General features: G+C 40.9%; 1 protein-coding gene across 7 annotated transcripts in view; it reads left to right on the top strand.

The window, feature by feature from the left end:
- Positions 1-13839, top strand: part of pclob (piccolo presynaptic cytomatrix protein b) — a 72022-nt gene that overhangs the window by 42855 nt on the left and 15328 nt on the right. For 3 of the 7 annotated variants that reach the window (XR_006361197.1, XM_044036758.1, XM_044036752.1), the window contains exons 18-30: positions 12-1062; positions 2841-2909; positions 3205-3231; positions 4350-4438; positions 4522-4597; positions 4682-4807; positions 6365-6473; positions 6695-6762; positions 6870-7108; positions 8762-8809; positions 8901-9031; positions 10089-10115; positions 10494-10587. Coding sequence is in view for 6 of the 7 variants with exons in the window: in XM_044036758.1 (XP_043892693.1) it covers positions 12-1062; positions 2841-2909; positions 3205-3231; positions 4350-4438; positions 4522-4597; positions 4682-4807; positions 6365-6473; positions 6695-6762; positions 6870-7108; positions 8762-8809; positions 8901-9031; positions 10089-10115; positions 10494-10587 (2154 nt within the window). In the remaining variant the exon portion in view is untranslated. Of the gene's footprint in view, positions 1-11; positions 1063-2840; positions 2925-3204; positions 3232-4349; positions 4439-4521; positions 4598-4681; positions 4808-6364; positions 6474-6694; positions 6763-6869; positions 7109-8761; positions 8810-8900; positions 9032-10088; positions 10116-10493; positions 10588-13839 lie in introns of all 7 variants that reach the window. The other 4 variants (XM_044036754.1, XM_044036756.1, XM_044036753.1 and 1 more) reach the window with 4 other exon arrangements.

Raw genomic sequence — 13839 nt, 5'->3', positions numbered from 1 at the left:
TCTTCATTTAGGTGGCAGATTTTTTAGGCACAGCCCGTCTTCAAGGTTATGGTAAAGGAGAAGATGACACTATGGAGGAACCATATGAGCTGAAACTACTGAAGCAGCAAATCAAGCAGGAGTTTAGGCGAGGAACTGAGGGGCTGGAACACTTGACAAGTCTGGGCCTACCCCAGTTTCTCCCCAGTGACAGCAGTTTTCGTCACTTTCCTAAAGGGGAGAAATACAGCATTGGCAGGCTCACCCTTGAAAAACAGGCTGCAAAGCAACTCCCAGCAGCTGTGCTTTACCAGAAACAGATGAAGAACAAAAAGGCCCTAATAGATCCTAAAGCAGTTACAAAATTTTCTCCAATTCAGGAAAGTAGGGACCTGGAGCCTGACTTTGGAAGTTACATGGGATCTGGGGCCTCCTCTGTGACTAACCTGGCTGCTAGAGCCAGGTTGCTTCAGGACGAAATTACATTTGGACTTAGAAAGAACTTGTCTGAGCAGCAAAAATATTTGGGCTCCTCTCTGGGGGCCAACCTAGCTGGTTCTCTTAATCTTGGGCAGTCCATTGGATTGGGATCTGCGATCAGGGCCACTGCCCAGGATGATGGCACCTACCCCAGTGGCTCACGTTCCCGTCCTTCATCTCGCCCCTCCTCCCGCCCCTCTTCTGTCTATGGCTTGGATCTTTCTATCAAACGGGATTTATCTAGCTCCTCGCTTAGACTAAAAACGGAGGGAGAGGTCCTGGATGCAGCATTTGCCTCTGGCATGGCCAGAGCAAAGCCAACTAGTTTACCTATCAGCCAAAGCCGGGGCCGTATCCCCATTGTGGCTCAGAACTCTGAGGAGGAGAGCCCTCTGAGCCCAGTGGGGCAGCCTATGGGCATGGCTAGAGCCTCAGCTGGACCTCTCCCTCCAATCTCTGCTGACTCCAGGGACCAGTTTGGGTCCAGCCATTCCCTGCCAGAGGTACAACAACATATGAGGGAGGAATCTCGAACACGGGGATATGATCGAGACATTGCATTCATCATGGATGACTTGCAAGGCGCCATGTCGGACAGTGAAGGTAAATGGATCCTCAGACTGATGCAGCAACACGGCTGTTTGGACATGCTTGTCATGCATGCTGATGCTTAGTGGTCTGACTGACTGTGTGTACTAAATGGTTCTTTCTCAAGCATCTGTGTGCTAAACTGTTGTTGATTGTTTGTTTCTGTATTTCCCTTTGTCACAATAAATGAAACATTAGTAGTTTGCGTGCATGCTCACCGATACATAACACTCTTTGCCTGAGTTTATGTATGTCACTAATCAGTTATATTCATGTTTGGTCTTTTATTTCATCAGCATGCTTTCTCTTTTTTTGCATCAGCTTTCCTCCTTAAACTTAAAGCCCAGTGTAACACATTACAAGGCACAAAATCTTTAGGCTTCAACTTATTCATACATGTAGTCGACATTACAGCTGCTTTATAGTGAAATATTTTATAGCCATCCTAAACAGAGTACTTAACTGGGAACATCAGTGAATTTGTGGCAGATGTAAGTAACTGTGAGACAGTAAGTAAGAAAGTTGCTATGAATTCACTCCTGCATAAATTTATAATGAATGCAAGAATAAACATAAGTATTTTAAAAATATATATATATATTTATTATATAAGAGATACTGTTCAACATAGTAACAATGTAACATAAAATCATCTCAAATGTAAAGTGCCTTATACTGTACATACACATAAATTCCATATGCTCAATCACCAATACTTATTGTACAAGTTTGAAAATGTATCAATTGTTTGCATCTAGACTGTCTGAGATGCTTTATAATCACCTGGATGCTGTTTTAAACGCTAAATCCTTTGTTAGTAGACTTAAAATGAAGGTATGACATGGAATATCTGGGGATTATCTTGTGATAATCCCCTCCCCATCAATCTACAAAACAAAGTTGGTCAGTGCCACAAACATATATATATGTATATATATATATATATGTATATATATATATATATATCTGTACACAATTTGTATTTACTATTCTGAAGAATCTTTTAGCTATTTCGGAGAACAATAACAGCAGAACTTTGAAAGGAATACTGCCAAGCCCTGAAATTAAATGTACTGGAGTTTATTGCATTCCCTTTGTGTTGTTATTCCTGGTCTGTCAGGGACACCTACACATTTAGGAGTAATCTAACAAGTAATATAACAAGTTTGTGTATATTTTAGCTCTCTCTTAAGGACTGTTGTGTCATAATCCACGTCCAGCATGATATCGTTGTGTCTCAGTTGTGTTGTGTTTACTGTATCTTTCTTATTATATTACTGTATGTCTTTCATTTTCTATCTGTATCTGATTTTGCAATCTTGCATGTTGTCTGATTTATGTTATTCCCATTTCTGTCTAAATAAAGTGAATGTTTTGTGCTTGCTTAATGTTGCTGTGGATGTCTCATTGCTATGAGAGATGTCTATGTCTTCTAGTGATTGACAGAAAATATTGACATGTATTAGCTCCATATTTGTTAGTGTGGGATTGGCAGAGATTCCAGAGATCAGATAATTATGTTCCTGTAGATATCAATACACAGTATGAAATTCAGTTCATGTTCATAACATTGTAATACTGAAGACCGTGAGAATTCAATTTTTAGAAATAAGTGAGACACTACAGTGAAAAGGCACTTGCAAAACACACAGGATTAAGAGGGTTGTGTGTCCACGCTGATTATCACACAATGTATAATAGTAACACATGTGTTTTAAGACCATTTTATAAGGAATCATTAGAGTTTAGCTCTTGATAAGAAGATGATGTATGTCCATCTGCCTTGATTACAGCACTAAGTGAGTCCATGCTGGCTTTGAACAGAGATGATGCCAGAATCTTTCATGAAAGTATCAGACACGGTAGAGTATCTCCTGGTACTGATTAAAACCCTTTATACCACTATGGTTCAGTCTAACAGAATTTTTTAGTGCATTTTTGTTTTGTTTTACTTAACATGTTTACATACCATAGTACTTTTACTGACAGGTCAGACTGATAGTAATTTTAAGTTTGCAAATTTTATTGACTGCTTATACAGTGCATGTGCTCAAGTATACTCACAATAAAAGGTAGCACAGTTTTTGTAGTTTGTTAGATTCAATAAAACATGTTAACACATTTTTAAATATACATATATACAACTTTGTATCCTAGCTGGAGGCCCAAACTGGAATATAGAAGGTGAGGAAGCGTTCAATTCCCATGTAGCGACACTACGCCTCCATGCCACATACCATGGTTCTGAATGATCCACCTTTTCTGGTTGATTTTCTAAACCAGACCCATTCTGGAATGACCCACATCTCAGTAGTATACAATACATGTCATTTAGCAGATCAATACATGTCATTTAGCTGTACTTGACATGACAAATCCATTCTGGAATGAACCCCATCTTAATGGCAATTGATCTCTTATATGTGCCATATACCGTATTGTAGTGATTAGAGTTACACATCATTCTGGAATGACCCATTTCTAGTATTCATGTTCATGCACTTTTGCCAAAAAATGTGTATATGATGTGACCATGCTCAGGTGTTACCACAAAAATGTGGTAATTAAATATAAATTACACATATGTCATATATGCAAATTCTGAAGGTTGATGCTGACACTGTTTACTAATGCTGTGCTTTTTGTAACGTTGAATATGTTCGCCAGGCATTTTTACTCTTCCGTTTGTGTTGAAAGTTAGAAAGAAAGTTTTCTTAGCTTTGCAATAATGACAGTAAAGTTACTACCAATATGCCTCAGATTATGGTTATATTGTGCTTGGTAGATTTCATGGTTGAACACGGTATTTGATATCATGGTTTTCTAAAATTGGAGTGAAAATACACAACTCCCATCCATAGTATTTTGACTGACAGTGTTTAATACCTTTCAACAAAGTTTGCCAAAGCTTCTTTCAGCGATAATGTTTCATACACAGCAGCTATGAAAATGGGGGGTGGAAAAAAATATGCATTCTGAGAGCATTGCATGATATCATAAGCATGCCAAACTCAAAATGTTGCAAAGGTGTTTGCATCATTTCAGCTAAGAGATGGAATGGATAGGGTGAAACGGGGTTTATACTCCTCCGAAGTACCAAAGATTTCCCTGCCCTTACACAAGTGAATGGATGCATGACTAACTGTGTGACACATACTATTTCCAAATGATGATTGCGCAAGAATAATTGCTGCCCAAGTAGTCATTACCATGTTTTAAAGGCTGATTTATCAAGCTATCAGAGATATTTGTGCGATTGATTGTATGTACGTGGCTTTTAACCACTGCTTCTCCTTGCCTAGCCTACCATCTGAGGAGAGAGGACACAGACTGGTTTGACAAGCCAAGAGAAGGACACCTTCAGGGTGGAAACATGTCAGACAGGAGACAGGTGAGCATTCCACTTCACAAAATATTGCTTGCTATTAAATCTTCACCTTGGAAACTAATTTTCTTCCTTAATATCTCTATCAGATCAAACTGGTTCCTTATGCCTTCCCTCACACTCGCACCACGTTTAAGAGAGACCCCATGGACACCAGTGTGTCAGGTATTAAGAAAACAGACGTGTCACACTGGTGTTTCTGTGCTTATTTACTATGATTGTTTTGCTAATCAGTTTACTTTCCCTCAGGGAACGGACTTGGGATCTGTGTCGTAGGTGGCAAAGACATTCCCGGGGGCAGAGGAGAGATCGGAGCCTACATCGCCAAGGTTATTCCTGGCGGTGTGGCAGAACACACGGGAAAAGTTGTCGAGGGTAAGCTCACTCTCCATGAATCTACTAGAACACATGCCGTGTGCGGTTCAAATTTAAGATGGAACGTAACATTTCAATTATATTATGAATGAGAACAATTAACACGGGCCAAATGACTCCAATGAAAATACAGGGTATGGCATTATTTCATGGGGTCTTTCAACTGTTATTTATTCCCTAAAGGTCACTGTCTGTCTGAATCAGTGAGTCGAGATTCTGTGTTGTGGTCTGTCATGTCTCGTTCCAGCATTGCATCTAAATGCAGAAAAACAGCCTGTGAACTCCTTCCTCCACAGCATTAGGCTGTGTTAGTCACTAAGCTAAATGCTAAATTTAGCATCTTTATAGACACATACTCATACTCGTACTCATACTCATGCTCTCTCTCTCACACACACACACACACAATAATTAGCCCAATAATCCTTTAAAAACCCATTCAATTCTTATTTGCAGTTAAGAGTTTTAAAGTGATTGCTCTCACGGGGGTTCATGGTTTGGATCCTGAATGGATGGAATATAAATGGAGATTCTCACAGTTTGAAGATATTTCCTTGGTGTGAAATTGGTTCATAGCTCTCTCCTCAGTGGAAACTCGACAGACATGACTTTTGCACAAGGGAGGGGGGGTGAAGGATGATCAGCTATTTTTAAATAGCTGTTTAGGTAGGTAGGTAGGTAGGTAGATTGGCAAATAGTAACTGGTCAGGCTTGTGATTTGATGTTTCTTCCCACTGAAAGAAATTGGCAATTGTTACATGCCTTAAGGTGCAAGAAGAAATAAAGCGGGGGAGGATATGATGAATTAGACAGAGTGAGCATGTGCACTGGCTCATGCAGAGCCGGTTATGGAGATATTAATTCAAGCCTTTATTGTTGCAGCAGCTGCTGAGTTGCTTCATAAGCAGAAGTCTAATCTAAGGACCTGCAGGTTTCGGTTGTGTAAGTGAGGGCTTATACGGCTCTGCCCTTGGTTTGCAAGTTTGAGTTTGCAGTGTAATGAATTTTTTTGACAGAAGTTGCTGTGTGTGTGTGTGTGTGTGATGTTATAATGACTAAGTCAACATGAAGATGAAATTCAAAATTAACTAATCATGTTGCTCCTCTTGTCCCAGTACCAATCCCTTTCTCTTTTTTTTGTATCCCTACAAATGGCTCCACAAATGCCAACATCACCAAACCCTGTCTTGCTCTCCTCAACAGATTAAAGTATTCTGAGATGGTACCATTTACCATTGTATTATATTTAAGTTAAAACCAATTTCGTTAAATTGGTAAAAATTCTCATTTGATAGAAATAGTAGTATTTTATTTATTGGGGAAGTAAGTTGTGATCCGCATTTAGTAAATATGTGACATCTTTCTTTAAGCCATTTGCGTATATCATCTTACTATAAAACATTAAACAATTGATGTTTTTAAGACTAGTGTTACTATATGAGTGCATATGCTGCTGTACTCAGAAAAAAAAAAGTCATGTCTGGTATTTAGAGATGAGGTGAAGCATTTTTGCCCACAGTCTCTGCATCTATCTGCTTTACCTTAAATGCACCACAGGAATGCAGGTACTAGAGTGGAATGGAGTCCCTCTGATGGGAAAGACTTATGAAGAAGTGCAGTGCATCATGGGCCAGCCATGTGCAGAGGTGGAGCTCTGCCTGAGACTGTAAGTTATACATCTGTCACCATTACCCGTCTGTCCCACTGAAACTCTTACATGTTTAGTCACAATATGGTGTCTCTGCGCACACACGCCCTCCTCATCCCTCCTTTCTCCTCTATCCATCCCACACCCCTTCATCTGTCAAATATCACTCAATGACTGATTACTGCTAAGAAAACACTGGTTGATATTCCTTTATAAATTTCCTGTATGCATCCAAACAGCGACCTTAATATGCTGTCTGACCCTGAGCACCCACAAGCCCTGGAGCACCATGTCCAGCTTAAGGCTGGTATGTACAAGGATTTGTCGTCGTGTGTGTCTGCATGCACGCATGTATCTGTGTATCCGTTTCACCTGCGCACAGTGAGGATTACGATGGCTGTTTGTCCCTGAAAGGTGGCCAGCGTTCACCGGGAGTGGATCCTAAGCAGTTGGCAGCAGAGCTGCAGAAGGTGTCTCAGCAGCAAGGTCCTGGTGTGGCTGGGACAGGAATTGTGCCTGGGGGTTTGGGTGTCCTGTCTGCACTGGAGCGTTCGGCTCTTCTCCATTCCGGAACTGGATCGGCTGCCTCCAGTGGTGTGCCGAGCCCCGGTCAGCCCGCGTCCCCTGCCATAAACAAGAAACAGCGACACAAGGTAGTGGATTTGACTTGAGAACGTACCTGCAATAGTACTTGATTGTCAGTGCATGATCAGTCAGTGGTTTAGTGACTGGAAGGTTGTCACTTGGCTCCGCTAGTCTACATCTTAAGTAAATAAATAAAGACTATTTATCATTTGTGAAGAGATCAATTTGCCAAAAGAAAAAAAAAAACCTCAACTGACCACTTTAGTAGGTACACAACTTCACCTGTTTATTTCATGGCAGCAATTCAGTACGTAGGCATGTAGGCATGAATTCAAACTGAGCATAAGAATGAGGAAGAAAGGTCTAATGGTTTATTGGCAGAATTTGAATATATTATATACACAGACACTTACAGATAAGAGGGACTTGCTTTACACAGGTTGACATCTTGTGCACTGTCATCTGTCCTTTCTGGTATGTGAGGGCCACGACAGTTCCTGCAGTCTTGATGCCCCTAATTCTTACACACTGGACCATTGGTAGTATATTGGGTTTCTTCTAACAAAACCTCCTAAATATCACATGTTGGACCTTTGAGTGACTTTGAGCACGATATCAAAACGGGCTGATCTGAATATTTCAGAAAGTGCTGATCTAAGGAGAAAATATCCAGTGAGCTGCAGTTCTCTGGGCTTCCACTGCTTGGAAATGATAGAAAGACGACACTGATTCACAGAACCATTCATTTTATGTCACTCATACTTCATTATTAGGTGTCCCCTGTGCCTAATAAAGTGGCTGTGTGACTGTAATTAGCCACATTGATATATTGTATAAAATAAAGGTGTATTAATAGGATATGTACTTGGCCGCAGTCTGTGTACCCTTGTGTGATCCGTCACACACCTTGGCTCCAGTAATTCCATTAATATTACATCAAACACTTCTAAAGGGCAGTGCCCTGTGAAGGTCAAACGGTGCAACTGTGTTCAGCAGATAGTGACACACCAATTATAATAGATCATGAAAGCGCTGTGGTAGACGACATGACCCTGGTTATATGAGCTCGCTTTACTCTTTATGAAATGTGCTATATGTGGCACTTACGTACAAGAAGGCTTCATTTTTAAGCAAATGTTTAAATGTGTCATTCGGGAAACACAATTATAGTGACCAGTTTAAATTAGGTGCAGTCAGTGTTTAAAATATCGCAGAGCATATACATACATAAACAAATACACACATTACTGTCTCACCATCTGTTTTATTTGAACAAACATCAGATATGTTTTTTTTGTTATTTTCTCTCAGCAGTGGAGTTGCTGACGTGAAAAAAATGGTTCGCTGTGTATTCAAATAAAATAGTTGGTGGGACAGTTATGTGTGTGCATATAAATGAGCATGAATGCAGTGCAACGCCACACAAGCGGAGAATTATCACATTTTAAGAGTGATAGCGAGCCCTTTTAGGGTCAGCAACAGTGTCGTTATGACCCACAACTCTGCGTTCCTGTAAATAAACTTGGCTGTGAAGCATGCATTTTAGTTTTACATGTTTCTTTTTTTTGGGTAACGTAATCCCAAAGGTCATTTCTAAATTTCTTATTTTAGGTTAAATGGAGTATGTCTGTGTTTGGTCAGCCTTGAAACATTCACGTTTTCACACACACACACACACACACACACATAATTTACCGCTTTTATTTGCTTTCTTTTTTCAGCCAGCAGAGGTGATGAAGTTGCCTCACGCCATCACTGGAGAAATTCAGGTAACAAAACAAACTTTAAGTGCAACAAAATGGAAGCTAGAGCACATATGTTGAGTTTGGCTCACACGGTCTCTATGTTTTTGCCCCTCAGCTCCAGATCAACTATGACAGGAACCTTGGAAACCTGATCGTTCATGTCCTGCAGGCTAGAAACCTAGCCCCGAGGGACAATGACGGCTACTCTGACCCCTTTGTCAAGGTCTACCTCTTACCAGGGAGAGGGTGAGTCCCGAGTGTGTTCGAGTGTCATGTCTGGTCTGTGTCTTGCCTTTTCTGCTTCTGTGTCTGTCTTGTTTTCTCTCCCCCTATTTCTTTCTGACTTTGTATTGACTGTGTGTCATATATGGAACTGACTAACTTTCCCGAGTTTGTCTGAGAGAATGGGACAAGACATGATATGAGGCACTCATTTTCAGTCATTTGGTGGAGTCTTTACCGATCAATGGATGGCTGTTGGCTGATAATATACAACGCTGTGAGAGTAGATCCTTGGCCATACCACTACATTACACATTCCCTGTTCATGTTGACCAATCATTCATTCACAGAGACCGGGTCAGGACCCACTGACCAGCTGCAGGACATTTATTTGGGTTTTTTGCCCAGCCTTTTACTGAGGAACTATTTTCCTAGAGGTCCAGTGTGTAAATTTAGGCAAAATAATTTGAATTGGGCAGAAATTAAGAATACACATGGAACATGCTAAATTCACACACTCTTCAGAATACGTCCGTTTTGGCTAGAAAGAGTAGCCTTCTTTAGTATTTGTCCCCTAGAATTTGCCCCTTTCATCAAGATCTGCTCCGCTGTCTTCACGACAGCCTGTGAAGAGCTGAAGGAAAGATCAATACAGCCTTTATCTGCTGTGTAACACTATCTGCTCTTAGATAATGACCCCATCAGACCCGTTCATGAGATTATAAGCTCTCTCTGACCACCCTATGGGTTAGAAAATGAAAGCGCTGCAGGAGAGTGCATTTGTTCTCTAGAATATCCTGAAATGTATTTATGTGACATTAGCAGGAACCTCAAGAGCAGTTCAGAACATTGAATTATTAATTCACACATGAGTCACGCGTAATCATTGAGTTTTTTCTTTTGATCTTGCGCCACATACATCGCTTTGGCACCAAAACAGAAATGCACCCTGCATTGAATATTGATTGCCTCAGATCGCTCTCCTTTTACTGCCTTTTCTTTGAGCTCTGACTGTTTTTTGTGTTTTTGCTTTTCTTGTTTGTGATATCTGCCCTCCTCCTCCTCTTCTGGACTCCCTCAGCCAAGTCATGGTTGTCCAGAATGCAAGGTAGTGTGGTGCTGATCTTTGCTTTTAGTTGGTGTTATGTTCCCTTTTTCTTTTCTGTAAAATTAGTGTTTGTCTCCAAAGTGGTTTTTCCACCCTTTTGTTGTGGCCTCTGTTGTGTGTCCAGTTGTCTGCTCAATCTCATGGTGTTTAAGAACACCCATTGCTTTTTTCTCTCCATGCCTCTCACGTTTAGCTCTCCTCAAAATGTAAAAACACAATTTTTGAAATTGTTTCTGATGTCTGCACAAAAACAGACGACATCCATAACATCAATTCAGTCCACATTGATTGAGTACATCACAGTTTGGTGAATATCTGTCATTGGGGGTGTGGCAAGCAGGACACATTTTAATTTGTTCTGAATTCTTGACTAATCAGTGCTGACAACAAGAGAAGGACCAAGTATGCCCAGAAGACAATGAATCCAGAATGGAACCAGACTGTCATCTACAAGAACATTCATTTGGAGCAGGTACTATGCACACACACACACACACACACACACAATTTTGTGTAATGTTTTTGGTTCCAAGGTGTTAAAATTCACTTGAGAGGATTATGTAAATGCATCAGTCCATGACATGAGCACCGCCAGACTAACTTCTCTCATCTATCTCTCATGCAACCTTAAAACAATATTACATTCTTTACCTTAAGTACAAAAAATGTACACACGCTAAAACTGCACTTAAGCATTAGGGGGTTTAACATCTATGTGTAATCCTCCTGTACCTTAATGGTGCAGTTTATTGCAGGCAGTTATACTACGTTTATGTAGTGACTCAGTGTTGCCTGAAAAAGCAGAATCTGCCAACAATGTAGACATTTTGGCCAACTACAGAATCTCAGAAATTTATTTTTTTAATTTCTCCTGGCACGCTATAGGCAGGGATTAACAAGATGAAGACAGGGAAGTATACATCCAACATGGAGGCCACCAAAGAGCAGCTGTCTTTCGAATTTGGCTGCTCGCTAAAACTACAACAAGCACGTTTGTTGGCATTTTTTCTGTCACTTACATATCGCATACATCATCTGGATCATTTGTCTGATTGGCTGTAGGCTAGACTGAGCTGGCAACATAAAGGCACTCTCTCCCGGCATTAGTGGAAATTCTGTTTGCCAACCACCATTAAACAAGAGACACAGAAGTTAACACAACACAACATACTGATATGGTATGAGTTGTGAGATAGAAGACCAGGAAAGCATTTCTCCCGGTAAAGTTTGGTCATGCTGACCCAGCAAGAACAGACATCACAAAATAAATTACTGGTATCATTTGGTGTTACACAGCACAGCTTCTCTGTGGTCTCTTCGTCGCACACTCTACTCCATCAGTGGACGGCTGCTGCTTCAGCATCCACACACACACTCACACACACACACAGAGAATCAGAGACACAACCTGTTTTTATGGTTGTTTCACATAAGTTATAATGTAATGCACAAAAATGAGCTGTTGAGGGTTGTCAGTAAAATTCAGGCACAGAAGAAGACACATGCGCACACAAACACACACACAGGTTGGCACGGCTATACTTCTCAGGACACGGCAGTGACTGCAGCCTGCAGTAGTCGACTAACGATGCAATTACTTTTCTGATCAGTCGTGATGATTTATTTTTAATCTGGAATAAACAGCAGTGACATTATTACAAAAATAGGGAAGACAGCTACTCATAATTCACTGCACTTGACATGATAGCAAACATGACTTATTACACGGCTCGGTTGAATACGTCGATTATATCAACAACATTTGACATGGTCTGTGTTTATGACCAGAAACGGTCCTAAAGAGATAACAAATACACAGTCTGTTCTGCTTGTGCTGTTCCTGTATGTGCTGTGGGCCATTTTAAATGAAAGAATGTCTCATTTTCTTATTATTATTATTCAGTCCTCATGCCTCGCCCTCTGGGCCATTATTAGCATCCCTGTATAACATCTCCTCAACACTCCCAAGAAACAACTTAGCAGTCGTCATTTCTGCTCTCGCGCACTCTCGACACAGACAGTGTGTGTCATTTTAACAACCTGCAGTCGCACACCAGACCTGTGTGCTCGTCTGTCACGGCTCTGCAAGTGTTGTGTTGGTGTTTTATACTTGGTTGAGTCTGTTTTCAAGGAGCAAGTGTTGCCTACATAGACTGTATATGGTGAATAGAGTCTATTGGATAGCCACCAGGGGGCGAAACTGCTGGTTGCAAAAATAACTCGATATGAATGGAAATCTATGGCATAATGAGCTTCAACTTGATTTCTGATGTCAATAAAAAAAATCCCTGAGGAGTTAATGGTTTCAATTGCTAGTTTCAGCTCTTCTTTAACAGAATGTGATGTTGATTTTGTAGAGAATGTTCCAATTTAGAGAAGAATAGATGTTAAGGCACGACACATGGGAGTGGACACCAGTGTGATCGTAGGTGACGATTGAGGATTTCACGTTGCAAATTATCTTCAGGTTTTACAGTGAAAGTTTCTTTTGGACTTGGAAGACTCCGTTTACTTGGTTAGACAAATTCAATGACTTTTCAAACGTTCAAGGATTTCAAGGACCCATGGGAATCCTGTGTATGGTTTATGACGCTGAAGCAGTAGCTTTAGTGGTCAGAGGAAAAAGACATGTGAAGGCACTAGGGATAATTTAAAAGTGCTTTTTCTGATTCAATGTCATAACACAACTATAACTTTGCTCTCAACCAGATATTTGAACTAATGAATATTTAAGTCATGTTTAGGTTTCATTACTTTTTTTTCATTTTCTGATTTTCCCCTTCAGTAATATTAGTAATAATAGCAGACTGATACCGATACGAACATATCGGCTCATCCCTACAAGACGATGGTTTCGCCCAGGGATGCTTGATGTTAAAGGCCTACACTAAACCTCCTATTCTGACACCGATTTTGAAAAATGCCAAGTGGGCTGTGAGCTGAGTGAGGGAGAGGAGGAGGAGGAGGAGAAGGAGGAGGAGGGAGTGGGCACGTAGTCTGGTAGTGAAATCTGACAAAGACTTGCAGCTGTCTAATGGTCCTTTGCCATGGCATGGTTATTTTGCGTTTCCATTAGTGATAGTACCTACATTTGTTAGCGCCGTCAAAGGAAGAGGCATGAGCAATACGTCCGACACAAGAATCAAGCCGAACAATGCTGAACTGTAGATGAGTTAAAAGACAATCCTGAAAATGTCGATCTCCACTTACCAGGGAAATGTCTAAAGTCTTCTAATCATTTACCAGAGGAGTCTGGTGTATTTAGCGACAGCACTGCTGAGAGCGAGCGGTGAGCGGCATCACAAACCCTGTCGCTGTATTTCAGTACACCTTGTTTGTGTGTGTCACATGTAAAACGGAGTCACGGCGGTTTCATGCAGCCGTGCAGTGATGAGGAGGTACTGTATTGTAATGGAAACACAACCAAATCGCGTAGAGGCGAGTTGAGGCGAACTGGGATCATGTCGTGGAGACGCGACATAATGAGTGGGACGAGTCTCTCGATGGCTCTCACCGGGAGAAGAGAGAAGGGGGAGGAGCCTGGAACAACGAGCCTTGCACCGGTTGGAGAAGAGGGTCATGAAAGACGCAAGTGTGGACTATGAAAGCTAGTGGCAAAAATGTAAGGCAGTAGCTGGTGTTCGACCAGAGAGGACAGTGGATACACCACATTTTATCACAACATGTATAATTTCAATACTTTACACTGAACTATGATGATTTA

Source organism: Solea senegalensis, linkage group LG10 (assembly GCF_019176455.1).
Source record: "Solea senegalensis isolate Sse05_10M linkage group LG10, IFAPA_SoseM_1, whole genome shotgun sequence".
In the NCBI taxonomy this organism is placed as follows: domain Eukaryota; kingdom Metazoa; phylum Chordata; class Actinopteri; order Pleuronectiformes; family Soleidae; genus Solea; species Solea senegalensis.
The sequence above is the reverse complement of the archived record's forward strand: the minus strand, read 5'-3'. Positions and strand labels throughout refer to the sequence as shown.